This window comes from Danio rerio, chromosome 13, assembly GCF_049306965.1.
Source record: "Danio rerio strain Tuebingen ecotype United States chromosome 13, GRCz12tu, whole genome shotgun sequence".
Classification (NCBI taxonomy): domain Eukaryota; kingdom Metazoa; phylum Chordata; class Actinopteri; order Cypriniformes; family Danionidae; genus Danio; species Danio rerio.
Genome location: NC_133188.1, coordinates 44175001 through 44189976, shown reverse-complemented (window position 1 = coordinate 44189976; position 14976 = coordinate 44175001). Strand labels below are relative to the sequence as shown.

At 34.0% G+C, this 14976-nt stretch overlaps 1 protein-coding gene across 10 annotated transcripts in view; it reads right to left on the bottom strand.

The window, feature by feature from the left end:
• Window positions 1-394: 394 nt before the first annotated feature.
• hpse2 (heparanase 2) overlaps window positions 395-14976 on the bottom strand; it is a 200682-nt gene continuing 186100 nt past the window's right edge. For all 10 annotated transcript variants that reach the window (XR_012388878.1, XM_073920267.1, XM_073920271.1 and 7 more), the window contains one exon: window positions 395-1270. Coding sequence is in view for 9 of the 10 variants with exons in the window: in XM_073920267.1 (XP_073776368.1) it covers window positions 1108-1270 (163 nt within the window). In the remaining variant the exon portion in view is untranslated. The remainder of the gene's footprint in view (window positions 1271-14976) is intronic.

The following is a 14976-nucleotide window of genomic DNA, read 5'->3' as shown; positions in this document are numbered from 1 at the left end:
AAGAGCCCTAACACTTCGATTGCTTGAACTGCGTCATAGCTCATAAGTTGGGCCAGACGGAATCTGCGGACGTTTTTTGCTATTTCTGCGGAGAATTTTGGTAAAAATCTGCGGATTTCTGCGGAATTATTTTGGTAATATCCAGCGAAGTATCATAACTTAGACCTTAATATATTAAATAAAAAGAAATAAATTACTGAATAAAAACTGAATAAATTCAGATTTACACATTTGCTCCAGTAAATAAACAGAATTAATGATAGGCTAAAAATCTGCAGAAATCTGCGGAATTCTGTGGAAAATCTGCAAAAAAATCTGCAAAAAATCTGCTGAATTCTGCGCGCGCAGATTCCGTGTGGGCCTACTCATAAGCATAAAGTTGACTTGATTTCAACTCTTCTCGACGCTCACACCGGCAAAGACGCACCATGCCACCTATAGCCGCTGGCTCCCATTGAAAATGAATGACTTCCAGCGACTGACGATCTCGCCGCTTTCGATGTGAATGCACAGTTAGAGTAAAGCTTCTTAATTAGAATCAATAGTTCCATTAGGAGCCATTGACATGCATGAAATATTAAAGTCAAAAAGGTTTTTTAGTTCATTATAACATTCTTCACTCTAATATATAAATGTTTATACAGCAAGACCTGCTGGCTGAAAGATTCTTTGGGGAACCAAGATCGGTTCTGTGGCAATTCTGTAAAAACCGGCCTTATTTTTAATTGTGTATCAAAAAGCAAAACTGAAAATCAAGTCAGATTCAGCCGGGATGTGCTAACTGATTACCTCATGTTTGTAGCTTAAGATGATCCTCAACATCATACCATAAAGCTCTCAGTGACACTGCTATGATTGAAGAACCACCAGACTTCATTATAAGCTTCTGCAATTAAAAGCAACAAAAACAAATCACAACAGAGCAACCGAAATACATTCACTTTCCACAAGTCCAGCTGTTCCTGTGGATTCAAAAGAGGAGAAATGTTGTTGGAAGCATTCAGTGCAACCCTTGCTTGAACGAAGGGGTCTTTCTTCTAAAACAGGAGAGTGCCACGAGGGGCTGGTGCATTGAACAGAAGATGTGCTGAGGTCGGTCAGTGTGTGTTATCTGCGGCAGGCGTAAGCGTTAATATTCTTGATGACGTAGAAACCAATAGATACAGGAGGCATGGCTATCGTTCTGCCAGCCCGCAGCGTCCTAGGCTTCAGCTCAGGGAACGTCTCATTATCCACCATGCGCAAGGGCTCTCCGTTCAGCTGCACAGACCTACAGAGGAAACACACGCATGTTCAGATGCTATACACTGAAAATAATACTGGGTTTCACACAATTACTTCATGTTGTCCCGGCACAAATCAATTAAGTTAAGTTTACAAATTTAAGTGCATTGAACATAAAACAATTAAGTTAACTCATTTTAAATAAGTAGTTTGAATAAGCTGCAAAAGTCATTTTTTTGGTGTGTAGTTCTCAGGACTACAAGCTCAATATATCGATGTAAGAACTAGAGATGATTGGTAATGAAGAGAACTGCTCTACGGATGTTTGAAAAGTGGGCTTTTAGCTGCATAAATAATTCATTATAATTACGAAAAAAACAGTGCTGCTGTAATTATAGACAACAACAACAAAAAAAACTTTTAGAAATGAATAAGTTTAATATGTAAAATGTGACTCTCTGATCGTGCACTAGAGGGCGCTGCAGCTGCATTATTAACCTTAAGGAAAACAAACATCCCAGTATAAGTTCTTCTAAAAGAAGACCCATAAAGCATTTAGCCATTTTATTTTACCTTTAATCTCGCAATTCTCAGATTTTAATCATTATTATTAATACAAAGGCAGCATAGTGTTTTTTTTATACAGTATGGTTTGATATGTACAGCTTATTTAAATGTTTTAATCAATATAAATGTCTGTATAGTTTATAAAATATTTTTAATACGGTAGTAGTACAATTTTGTAAAATTTAAACTGTTTTCAGCATCTTTATTCAAGACTTAAGTGACAAAGATTATCAAAAATATTTATAAAATAAAAATAAAAATTTATAAAATGTAATAAAATTGAGTAAAAAGAATAATATTTTTATATGGCAGTAGTATTATTTAGTAATATTTTATTTCAGACTTCAGTGACGTGATGCTTCACAAATCTCTCGAAACTTCAGATTTGATGCTCAAGAAATACAGTTTTTTTTCTATCACAGTATGGTAATTTATATGCAGCTGATTTTAATCAATTATATTTGCTTGTGTATTTTAATTTAGATTTTTTTTTTATAAAATAAATGAGTAAGAAACATAATATTTTTAAGAAGTAGTAATATTTAGTAATATATAATTGGATTTCATCATCTTTATTCCAGACTTCAGTGACACTTCAGAAATCATTTAAAAATGCAGATTTCATGCTCATGAAATACTGTTTTTTTATAGTTATCAAGTCAGAATTTCGAGTTTTAAAGTCAGAAATTAAAATGATATAGTTGCAATTCTGAGTTGTAAAGTCAGAATTCCGAATTATGAAGTCAGAACATCAGTGGAGGGCGAATGCAAGTTTAGTGCAAACATGAGGCATTTAAGCTCCGGCAATAGATATTTATGTCTCACAGGAACCACAAGGAACTACTTGGCTTGGCATTATTGTATAACATTACACAGAACTACTCTTAAATTCATTCGGCCACCGCCAGAGGTCACTGATTTGAGTTTATCATTCAAAAATGAGAATTTTCTGTTACAAAAACACATCCATCCTTTTCATAAGACACATATTAGCCCATTGATGGCATATGGGTAAGCTTTTTAGTGAACTTGCACTTCAAACTACTCTGACTGTGTTCGTCTGACAGAAAAAAGTCGTATGCAAGAGCATGGCTTGAGGGTGAGAAAATTATGGGGTCATTTTCATTTTTAGGTAAACTGTTCCTTTAAGTCTGCTGTTTAAGTGTTTTTCAACATTAACTGTTGCTCCAGAGAAAAACCCAGGAGACCCTTTAGCTTCAGTAACAAGACAGCAGGCGTTCAATTCCTGTCTGTCGATTTCTGCTTTTCCTGCAGACATCTGGATGGTCCATTCCATCATCTTCTGATGACCCAGGCTGAAGTCATCAGGATCTGAGTTTGCTTTTGGGCCTGAAAAAGCTTCTGATGCACAGTGTGACGAGACGCTCAGGAGGACTGTTGATCTTCACAATCAGCTTCAGCCCTCGGGGAGGATTTCAGATCAGGAGTTCAAACAGACTCAAGTATGTAAGAGCACAGCGAGCGTTTGGCGTTTGGCTCAGGGCTTCGGCAGACCGAGATCCGCATCTCCTTCGAACAGAATGCAGATTGAATTAAAGTCTCCGGATAGTTCTGGAAGGACCTCTGATGACCTCTGGCTACAGATGTAGGTATGTGTTTGTGAAATGAAAAGAGCTGAAAACGTAAACCCTTCAGGGCTTCGAAGATCACAAACATGAACCATAATCGCACACAGTAGCTCTGATTCGCAAAGCTTCTCAACTTAAAATGCAGATCTGTGTTAAAGGACTTTAAATGGGACAGATCACCCAAAAGTTTAAATTCAACACAAAAAAATTATATTTCGAAGAATGTAGAGAAAAAGAAAAATCACACACACGCACACGCAAAGTTTCTCAGACTCAAACTTCAGATCCATGTTAAACAACTTTAAAGGGACAGTTCACCCAAAACTGGAGGCGCAGTGGGTAGCAAGATCGCCTCACAGCTAGAAGGTCGCTTGTTTGAGCCCTGGCTACAGGTCAGTTGGCATTTCTGTGTGGAGTTTGCATGTTCTCCCCATGCTGGCGTGTGTTTTCTCCGGGTGCTCCGGTTTCCCCCACAGTTCAAAGATATGCAGTGCAGGTGAACTGAATAAGCTAAATTGGCCGTGGTGTATGGGTGTTTCCCAGTGTTGGGTTGCAGCTGGAAGGGCATCCGCTGTGTAAAACATATACTGGATAAGTTGGCGGTTCATTCCGCTGTGGCAACCTCTGATTAATAGGCTTAAAAGGACTTAGCTGACAAGACACTGAATGAATGAACGAATGACTGAATGAACAAAAAATAAGATATTTTGAAGAATGTTGGGGGGTGGTTGGAATCACAGACATGAAAAGCTTCTCAGACTCAAAAATCAGATCCATGTAAAGGCCTTTAAAGCTTTAAAGGAAAAGTTTCCCGTGATTTTTTTTTCCCGATTGAACACAGAGAAAGAAGATATTTTGAAGAATGTTGTAAACCGAAAAATCACACACACATGCAAAGCTTTTCAGACTCAAAATTCAGATTCATGTTAAACGACTTTGAGGCATTAAAAAGTACAGTTCACTCAAAAAAAAAGATATTTTGAAGAATGTTGGAAACAAACAAACAAACAAACAAAAAAAAAACCACATGCAGACACATGCACAAAGCTTTTCAGACTCCAAATTCAGATCTATGTTAAATTACTTTGAGGCTCTAAAAGGGACAGTTCACCCAAAAATTTTAATTCAGTTGTTTTGTTTTTCTGTTGAACACAAAAAAGATATTTTGAAAAATGTTGAGGGAAAAAAAAAAAATCACACACAAATGCAAAGTTTCTCAGACTCAAAATTAGGATCCATGTTAAAAAACGTTGACGCTTTAAAGGGACAATTCACATAAAAAATGAAAGTTTTTTTTCTGTTGAACAGAAAAAAGAAGATATTTTGTAGAATGTTGAAAACAAAAAAAATTCTCACACAGACGCACGGGCAAATCTCAAACATTTAGATCCACGTCAAACAACTTTGAGGTTTTAAAGGGACCGTTCATCCATTTTTTTTTCTTTTTCTGTTCAACACATTAGAATAGATGATACTTTATGTTGGAAACTGGTAGACACAGACTTTGGACGAGTCAAAATATCTGCTTCTATGTTCAGCAGAACAAAAAGGAAACCTATAAAGGTTTGAAACTACTTAAGAGTGACAAAATTACATTTTCATTTTCAATGTCATTTCTGGTCTAAAAAACTAAATAAAATAAAAACTGCTGGTTGAATAAAAGTGACTTTAGGCACAATTCGCTAGGAACATGGATAATTCCGGGCTTGACTGAAAATCTTGGAAGTGTTTGGCTGAAAACTAGAAACGCTTTCTGGTAATTCATTCATTTTCATTTGGCTTAGTCCCTTTTATTTTTAGGGGTCGCCACAGTGGAACGAACCGCCAACTCATCCAGTATATGTTTTACACAGTGGATGCCCTTCCAACTGCAATCCTGTACTGAGAAAGCTTTCTAACAATTTCTTTTCTGAGGAATAATAATTTTCTAATAATTATAAAACTATTTTGTAAGACTTTTTTTTTAAAAGAGATGACTAATTGAAAGATTGTGTTGTCTTTTATTATGTTATTAAATGATTTGCTCAGACAAAAATCTAATATAGAATAATAGATTGGTAGAAATAATGTTAACTGCATTATATATATTCAATAATAAATGTCTAGCCAACTCTCTAAAATCCCCTTTCTCTATTCGTTTTGATTTTGAATGACAGAAATATGATGCAAAACAAAGACAGATCCGCCAAACACTGTGGGCTGATGTTATCCTTGAAAAAAAGCGTCTCTGTCTGAGAGTGTTTAAGTGTGACCCTGCAAAATGAGCAGTTAATTTCGCTGCATATGTGTTACGGGGGTTTTAAGCACTGGAATGTGTCATGAGTAACTTTATAGTCTGCCTGTATATGTTACTCACCGAATCTGCTCTGAACTCACTGATTCAGCCCATATGGACCTGTGGCTGTTCCTCGAGACACAAACACTCCACACGTTTCGCTGTTTCTGACTGCACAGCCTTTATATCTGCAGAGATTGATATTTATATCTGCCAAGCTTCCACTGGAAGCTTTGAAAAGTATTTTAAACAATGTACACTCTAATTCATTTTAAAAAGTGTCTCAGAAATCATTAGTGCAATTATTAAACCACAAAAACTGGTTGTGATCATAGAAGAAATCTGAAGTGAAACACTTTTAGACATGAGCAGGCATACAAGCACTGTATGTTTCAGTCACTTATAATGTAACACACATTTTCAGGCTTGTAATGAGAAATAAATAGAGATTTATGAATAAAATCAAAAAGGTTTATAAATGGTTTATAAACTATTATATAAATATATATTTTATATGAAGTGATATAATAGTTCATAATATAATAGTTTATATGATTATTATTTAATACATTTAAATATATACGTAGTTCAGTATTTTAGTGCTTTTTATGTGTCTTATTTAAAAAATAGTAATATTAACAATAATGATCATAATAATACACAAGTAATTATATAGTTAATAATAGTTTATAGTAATATAACTTTTTATATTACTAGTATTTTTATTAGTTATTATTATATAAATTAATATTTTTGTAATTCAGTATAATCAATGTGCTTTTAATTTATTAGCCTGATTTAGATAATAATAATTATTATTTTTATTATAATAATTATTAATAATAATATTTCAAAAATTTAACTAAGTGAAAATGCACATATATGAAGTAATATAATAATAGTTTATAGTAGTTTAATTGTTTTTATTATTATTAATATTTAAAATAAATATTTTTGTAGTTCAAAATTATCATAGAGCTTTTATGTCCTATTTAGCTAATAATAATATTAACAATGTTAACAATGATATATTATTATATAATTTATCATTTTAATAATTTAGATTATTTATAATTAATCAAATTAAAATACTGTGCTATATAGGTGCTACATAGGTGCTATATATATATATATATGTATATGTATATATACATGTATATACACACACACACACACACACACACACACACACACACACACACACACACACACACACACACACACACTCATCGGCCACTTTATTAGGTACACCAACTGTCCAACTACTTGTTGACACAAATTTCTAATCAGCCAATCACATGGCAGTAACTCAATGCATTTAGGCATGTAGACATGGTCGAGACGATCTGCTGCAGTTCAAACCGAGAAAGGTGATTTAAGTGACTTAGAATGTGGCATGGTTGCCACTAAGAACAGGAAACTCAGGCTACAATTCGCACAGGCTCAACAAAATTGGACAATAGAAGATGGAAAAATGTTGCCTGGTCTGATGAGTCTCGATTTTTGCTGTGACATTTGGATGGTAGAGTCAGAATTTGGCATCAGCAACATTAAAGCATGAATACATTCTGCCTCATATCAATGGTTCCGGCTGGTGGTGGTGGTGTAATGGTGGGGGATGTTTTCTTGGCACACTTTGGGCCCATTAGTACCAATTGAGCATGATGTCAACACCACAGCCTACCTGAGTATTGTTGCTGACCATGTCCATCCCTTTATGACCACAGTGTACCTATTTTCTGACGTCTACTTCCAGCATGCCATTTCATAACGTGCGGATCATCTCAAACTGGTTTCTTGAACATGACAATGAGTTCACTGTACTCAAATGGCCTCCACAGTCACCAGTTCTCAATCCAATAGAGCACCTTTGGGATGTGGTGGAATGGGAGATTCACATCATGGATGTGCAGCCATCAAATCTGCAGCAACTGCATGATGCTATCATGTCCATATAAAGCAAATTGTCTGAGGAATATTTCCAGTACCTTGTTGAATCTATCCCACGATGGATTACGGCAGTTCTAAGGGGAAAAGGGGGTTCAACCTGGTAGGTTTACCTAATAAAGTGGCCGGTGAGTGTATATTTATATACAGCATAAAATGTGAACATATATTTTTTTAAAAATGTTTTACCTTGGAATTTAAAATAAAAAAGTCTTCACATTTCCAAAATGATTATCAAGCATGGCTAGATGATGGTTTATGACTATCAGCCATGGGAATGGGTCTGTCAAAACACACCTGATCATGCGATTATGTTTATATGCCGGCCTATGATCGATATCTCACTATGATATAACTGATAATCACCCTGAGCTGCTTCTTTCTATGCTTCATTCACACTTTTCCTCCAGTTGCCGGACGGAGGGATTTACTCAAAAAGCTTGTGTTTCACTGATCAACACCACCATCGTGTTTTCAAAGTATCAGCCTTTATCTCCTAATAATAGAGGCTAAGCTCAGGCAGAGGTGGGCCTTTCTGGATCCGTCAGAAAGAAAACAAGGAAAAACCCAGAGCAGAGGAAAAACTGGTTGAAATTCAAGCCGAAAGCTGCTGACAAAATCTTTGCCAACATCTGCCCCGAAGCCAACTGCGTTTCCCTGGATGCTCAGTTTGAATTGAGCTTCAGTAAACCGACACAATGCCATTACACTAATTCAATTGGATTGTCTGCGTTTAATGGACGTTTTGATGTTTTGCTCTGGGCTTCAAATGATTTCTAGCGGAAAACTCAAAACAGAGATGCTCTCTGGTGCTTTTGTCAGCTTTTGAGGGAAAATATGATGCATTTCTTAACAGCCGAAGCAGTGAAAGATATAAACAGTCTGTGAGAAACAAAAAGTGTTTGTGACTAGCAAGGATAGCTCAGTGAATCACAGTCGTTAGATTACTCATTCATGACTAATGTCTTGTAGGTCGAACGAGACATTCAAATTATTCTATTTTTAAGATGAGAACTGTTGAATTATTAGCCCCCCTGTATATTTTCCCTCCACAACACATTTCTAAACATAATAGTTTTAATAGCTGATATCTAATAACTGATCTATTTTATATTTGTCATGTTGACAGTATTTTCCAGTGATGGTTGGCAGCTGTTTGGGCATCCACTGCGTAAAACATATGCTGGATAAGCTGGCGGTTCATTCTGCTGTGGCGACCTCAGATTAATAAAGGGACTAAGCCTAAAAGAAAATGAATGAATGAATTTTGACAGTACATAATATTTGACTAGATATTTTTCAAGACACTAGTATTCAGCTAAAGAGCAATTTAAAGGCGCAACTTTAATTAGGCAAGTTAGAGTAATTAAGCCCGTCATTGTATAACAGTGGTTTGTTCTGTAGGTAATTGAAAAAAAAATGCTTAAGGGGGCTAATAATTTGACCTTAAAATGTTTAAAAAAAAAAAAATATATATATATATATAACTGCTTTTATAATTGGAGATCATCCCCACATTTTTGGGACTGTCTTAAGATTCAAGAATTTTGGAAAAATGTTCAAAAAGAAATAGATAAAATATTAGACAGTGCTTACTGTGAGCACTGTCTAAAGAAATGGTTAAAGAAGAAACAAGATTTTTCCTAAGGATATTATTACTGGTTGCAAAAAGTTCTCTAAAGGTGGCTCAGTTGATTCAGAGACTTAAACAGGTTTATATAATGGAAAAAATGACTGCATGTATACAAATGAAGACTGATATTTTTCTGAAGAGGTGGAAAAGTATCATGACATATTTAGATATGTATATTTAGAGGTTACTTGTAACTTGATGTACAAATGTATCCCCTGTAAAGTAATTATGAGGGCAATCCCTTTTATTTTTATTAATTTCTTTAAATTTATTTTTTATTATTATGATTATATATATATATATATATATATATATATATATATAATCATAATAATAAAAATTATAAAAAATTATATATATATATATATATATATATATATATATATATATATATATATATATATATATATATATACATATGCAATGAGAATGTAGCTGTGTTTGTTTGCTTCTTATTTTTGTGGTTTATTAGAATAAAAGTGTAATTTATTTCAATAAACCCCTCAAAAAAAGAATTTTTATTTAATAACACATATTATATTACTTATTACTAATAAAAAAAACACTTATTCATCAAGAGCATATTAAATTGATCAAAAGGGACAATAAAAACGAGCGGGCGCAACCGTTTAAATCTTTCTGGCTTGAGACTTCCAGTCTCATTCACTTTTAGATGTTAAAAAGGGCTGGTTATGCTGCTTGATGTTGCAAACTATTATTTTAGTATTATATCATTCTGCTTTGTCTGTATTGTCATGAACACACTTGTTTGTAGAGCAAGTTTGACCATTTTTGCCGTTTATTATTCCTAGTCATTTCTCCCATAGGCAACTGAATCGGAAGTTAAACAATCGCAAAAACGAGTGCATTTCCACACTAAAGAATAAGGTTAATAATATTAATGCTTTCTGTTCATCAAAGAATTTTGAAAAAATAAAGTGCATCAAGGTTGCCACAAACATCAGTAGAAAGGAAAATAATAGAAAGACATTGATATTCTTTCATTCGTTCATTTATTTTCCTCATTAGCCTCTTTATTCAGGGGTTGCCACAGTGGAATGAACTGCCAAATTATCCAGCATATGTTTTACGCAGTAGATAATGTTCCAGCTGCAACCCAAAACAGGGAAACATCCATACACTCTCACACACACACTCATACACTATGACCAATTTAGTTTATTCAATGTACTTACAGCACGTCTTTGGACTGTGAGAGAAACCGGAGCACCCGGAGAAAACCCACACAAACACAGGGAGAACATGCAAACTCCACACAAAAATGCCAACATTTTCTTTTTGGTTTAGTCTCTTTATTCACCAGAGGACGCCAGAGGGGAATGAACCGCCAACTTATCCAGCATATTTTTTATGCAGTGGATGGCCTTCCAGCTGCAACCCATCACTGGGAAACACCCATATACACTCATTCACACACATATACTACAGACAATTCAGTTTATTCAATTCACCTATAGCGCATGTCTTTGGACTGTGGCGGAAACCAGAGCACCCGGAGAAGTGGGGAGAACATGCAAACTCCACACAGAAATGCAAACTGACCCGGCTGGGACCACAACCAGAATCATGTTGAAAATGTCAATTCAGATTATGAATGACTGGATTAATTGATATTAAAATATATTAACAAAGCAGAACAAACAAACAATTACAAACAAAAAGCAATGATTGTTAACACAGTAATTCAATTGGATTGTCCGTGTTCAATGGATGCTTTAATGTTTTGCCTTTTGGCTTTAAATCATTTCTACCCGAAAACTCAAAACAGAGACACTCTCTGGCATTTTGATCAGCTTTTGAGTGGAAAAATCTGCATTTCTTAACAGCCGAAGCAGAGAAAGATATAAACAATCTGTGAAATTTATGAAACAAGTCAATTGTATTTGTGTTGCTTTTTATTCATAACTAATGTTTTGGTGGTTGAATGAGATATTAGAATTAAGCTGTCAAAAGCAATAAATATCATATTTTAAATATGTATGAGAATAATATAGACACAGACAGCAACGAGCTCTCTGCAACTCTCACATGTTCGCCCGCTGAAGCTAAGCAGGGCTGCCCCTGGTCAGTACCTAGATAGGAGACCACATGGGAAAGCTAGGTTGCTGCCAGAAGTGGTGTTAGTGAGGCCAGCAGGGGGCGCCCAACCTGCGTTCTATTTGGGTCCTAATGCCCCAGTATAGTGATGGGCACTCTTTACTGCTCAGTGAGCGCCACCTTTCGGATGAGACATTAAACCGATGTCCTAACTTTCTGTGGTCGTTAAAAATCCCAGGATGTCCTTGGAAAAAGATTAGGGGTTTTACCCCGACATCCTGGCTAAACTTGCCTATTGACCTCGGCCCATCATGGTCTCCTAACCATCCCCATATCATACATCACTTCATCACTCCTCTCATCTCCTCTCCACCAATCAGCTGGTGTGTGGTGTGCGGTCTGGCACAAAATGACTGCCGTCGCTTTATCCAGGTGGATGCTGCACACTGTTGGTGGATGAGGAGATTCCCTCCCAATGTGTGAAGCGCTTTGAGAGCCCAGAAAAGCGCTATATAAATGTATTGAATTATTATGATTATTATTATTATTATTATAAGACCTACAGTATAAAGTTGAGGGCCAAATTATTATTATTTAAAAAAAATCAAAAATATTTCCCAAACTCTTTTATTTCATTCATTCATTCATTTTCTTGTCGGCTTAGTCCCTTTATTAATCCGGGGTCACCACAGCGGAAAGAACCGCCAACTTATCCAGCAAGTTTTTACGCAGCGGATGCCCTTCCAGCCACAACCCAACTCTGGGAAACATCCACACACACATTCACACACACACACTCATGCAATACGGACAATTTAGCCTACCCAATTCACCTGTACCGCATGTCTTTGGACTGTGGGGGAAACCAGAGCACCCGGAGGAAACCCACGCGAAGGGAAAACATGCAAACTCCACACAGAAACGCCAACTGAGCCAAGGTTCGAACCAGCGACCTTCTTGCTGTGAGGCGACAGCACAACCTACTGCGCCACTGCCTCGCCCTCGTTTATTTCAACATATTTAAAAAATACAATTACTAAGTTATTTAGTCTTTGCCATAATGACAGTACATTATATTTTAATAGTCATTTTACAAGATACTAGAATTTAGCGCAAAATGTAATTGAAAGTCTTTGAAAAATCAAAATCGAAATAAATAGAGAAAACTCCATGACGAAAGTCCTATCGCCTAACCAAGTTTTAGGAACAACAAATAATAACTTGACTTATAGTTGATCATTTGATATCAGAAGTGCTTAGACAAAAGTCTGGCCACTGAACAGAAATAATGTACAGTTTAGAAGTCATGCTGCATTGGAAAAAGAATGAATATTGTTTATGACTCTCATGAGCTTGGAGAACTGCATCTATACATCTCTGTAATGACTTAAATATATTATTAATAAAGTCATATGGAATGGCAAAGAAAGCGTTCTTGCAGGTCTCCCAGAGTTCAGGATTCTTTACATTCATCTTCAATGCCTCCTCCTTCATCTTACCCCAGACATGCTCAATAATGTTTATGTCTGGTGACTGGGCTGGCCAATCCTGGAGCATATTGCTTTCAGGAACTTTGATGTGGAGGCTGCCCTCTCCTGTGATTTGTAATGTAATGAGCTGCACAAATGTCTTGATACCTCTGGCTGTTGATGTTGCCATCCATGATTCATCTGAAAAATCGTCAACTTATTATTTGTTGCTCTTACAACTGGGATCGACGATTTTTGTTGCTAAAGTTAAACTGAAAGTAATAAGACTTTCTCCAAAAAACAAATATAATAAGAAATACATTAAAATGCCTTTGCTCTTAAAAAATAATTAATTATAATATTTAGATATTTCTTCCTGTTTGCAAGGAATATATTTCAATGTGAAGCCTAAAACTGAATAAAATCAGACAAAGCTTGTCTTTTCATTGCTTTAATTCTCCAGAGAATGATCAGATTACACACATCCAAAGGATATACTCACAGGCATTTTTAAAGACAATGTTTTAGATTTCTCTACAGCTCTTAAACAACCAGAAGATTATCCATTACTCTAATAGCACAATGATTATAATGCATTTGGTCTTTACTTTAGCATAACCTTAATCAATCTATATTATCAATACATAACTGTCAATTATCAATATTTGATCATCAATATCAAAATTTTCCATCACACAGGACAGGACAGACCTAATAATCTTTCCCTTTCCCTGTACGTAAACATGTATGGTAAGGATGCTGACATGTTTGTTTCAGTTTGAGGATAATCTTCATATCCCATTTAAGAGTCTGAGGGTTTGAACCGACTCTGTTTTTCTGACCCGGGTCTCTTTTTTTTGCGCTTTCCTTGATTAGGTTAGTGTTGGCAAAACGGGATCTCCATTTGTGGAAGAGTTGAATATTTGGTCTGAAAACAGTGTGCTCAGCTGTGTGTGTATAGAGTTATAAAGCAGGAGATTTATTTCTGTTCTTTCTGGGTTAATATGTTTGGTAAAGCAACAGCTCTCCGCGTTGATTATTATAATAAACTGAGAACAGAAGCGGAAAGCACATTCTTAAACGAGCTTAAATAACAAGCTTAGGTCAGAGATCTGCTATGAGTAGTGGTAATATAATATAATATAATATAATATAATATAATATAATATAATATAATATAATATAATATAATATATATAATATAATATAATATAATATAATATAATATAATTTAATATAATATAATATATATAATATAATATAATATAATATAATATATATAATATAATATAATATAATATAATATAATATATATAATATAATATAATATAATATAATATAATATAATATAATATAATATAATATAATATAATATAATTTAATTTAATATAATAAATAATAATATAATAAGTGCTGAGCAAAGATGAATCGTAATTAATCGCATTTTAAAATAAAAGTTTGTTTTGGCATGTGTGTGTATTATATATATTTATTGTGTATATGTAACAAACACAAAACAAAAATATACAAAACTTTTTTCTTTTGCATAGATATTTAATTCAGAATACTTACATGCAGGTGTGTATATAAATATAAATAAATAAATATAAAACAAACTTTTCTTTTTGATGCAATACAGTAAATTACAATTCATCTTTGCTCAGCATTGATTACATTATATTTTAATAAAATAATATATAAAATAATATAATATAATATAATATAATATAATATAATATAATATAATATAATATAATATAATTAAATACAAAGTTTTTATTGTTTTATTATTTTTTATAAAAAAAAAAAAAAAAGTCTTCCACAATGTTCACACCAGATGTATTCTTAATACTGCCTGCAAAAGAAAACTCCTTTCCTGGATAATGTCATTGGTAATATTCAAGAGCATCAATTTAATATATAATAATATTAATAATAATAATAATAATAATAATAATAATAATAAAGCATTTTTTTTAATCTATCAAAGGTAAAAACATTGCCACACTGAAAAAGATGAAACTACTTAGTCTGTGAAGTACTTTTGTTATATTGGGTTAAATAAAAAATTATGGTTTCTGATTATATATATATATATATATATATAAGTAAAAAATATGTCGAATAAATCAGATGTATAAAAAAAAGCATAAATGATTAGAGATTCCTAATAAAACTAGTACTTTAAAAAATACATTTAAAATGATTTTTTAA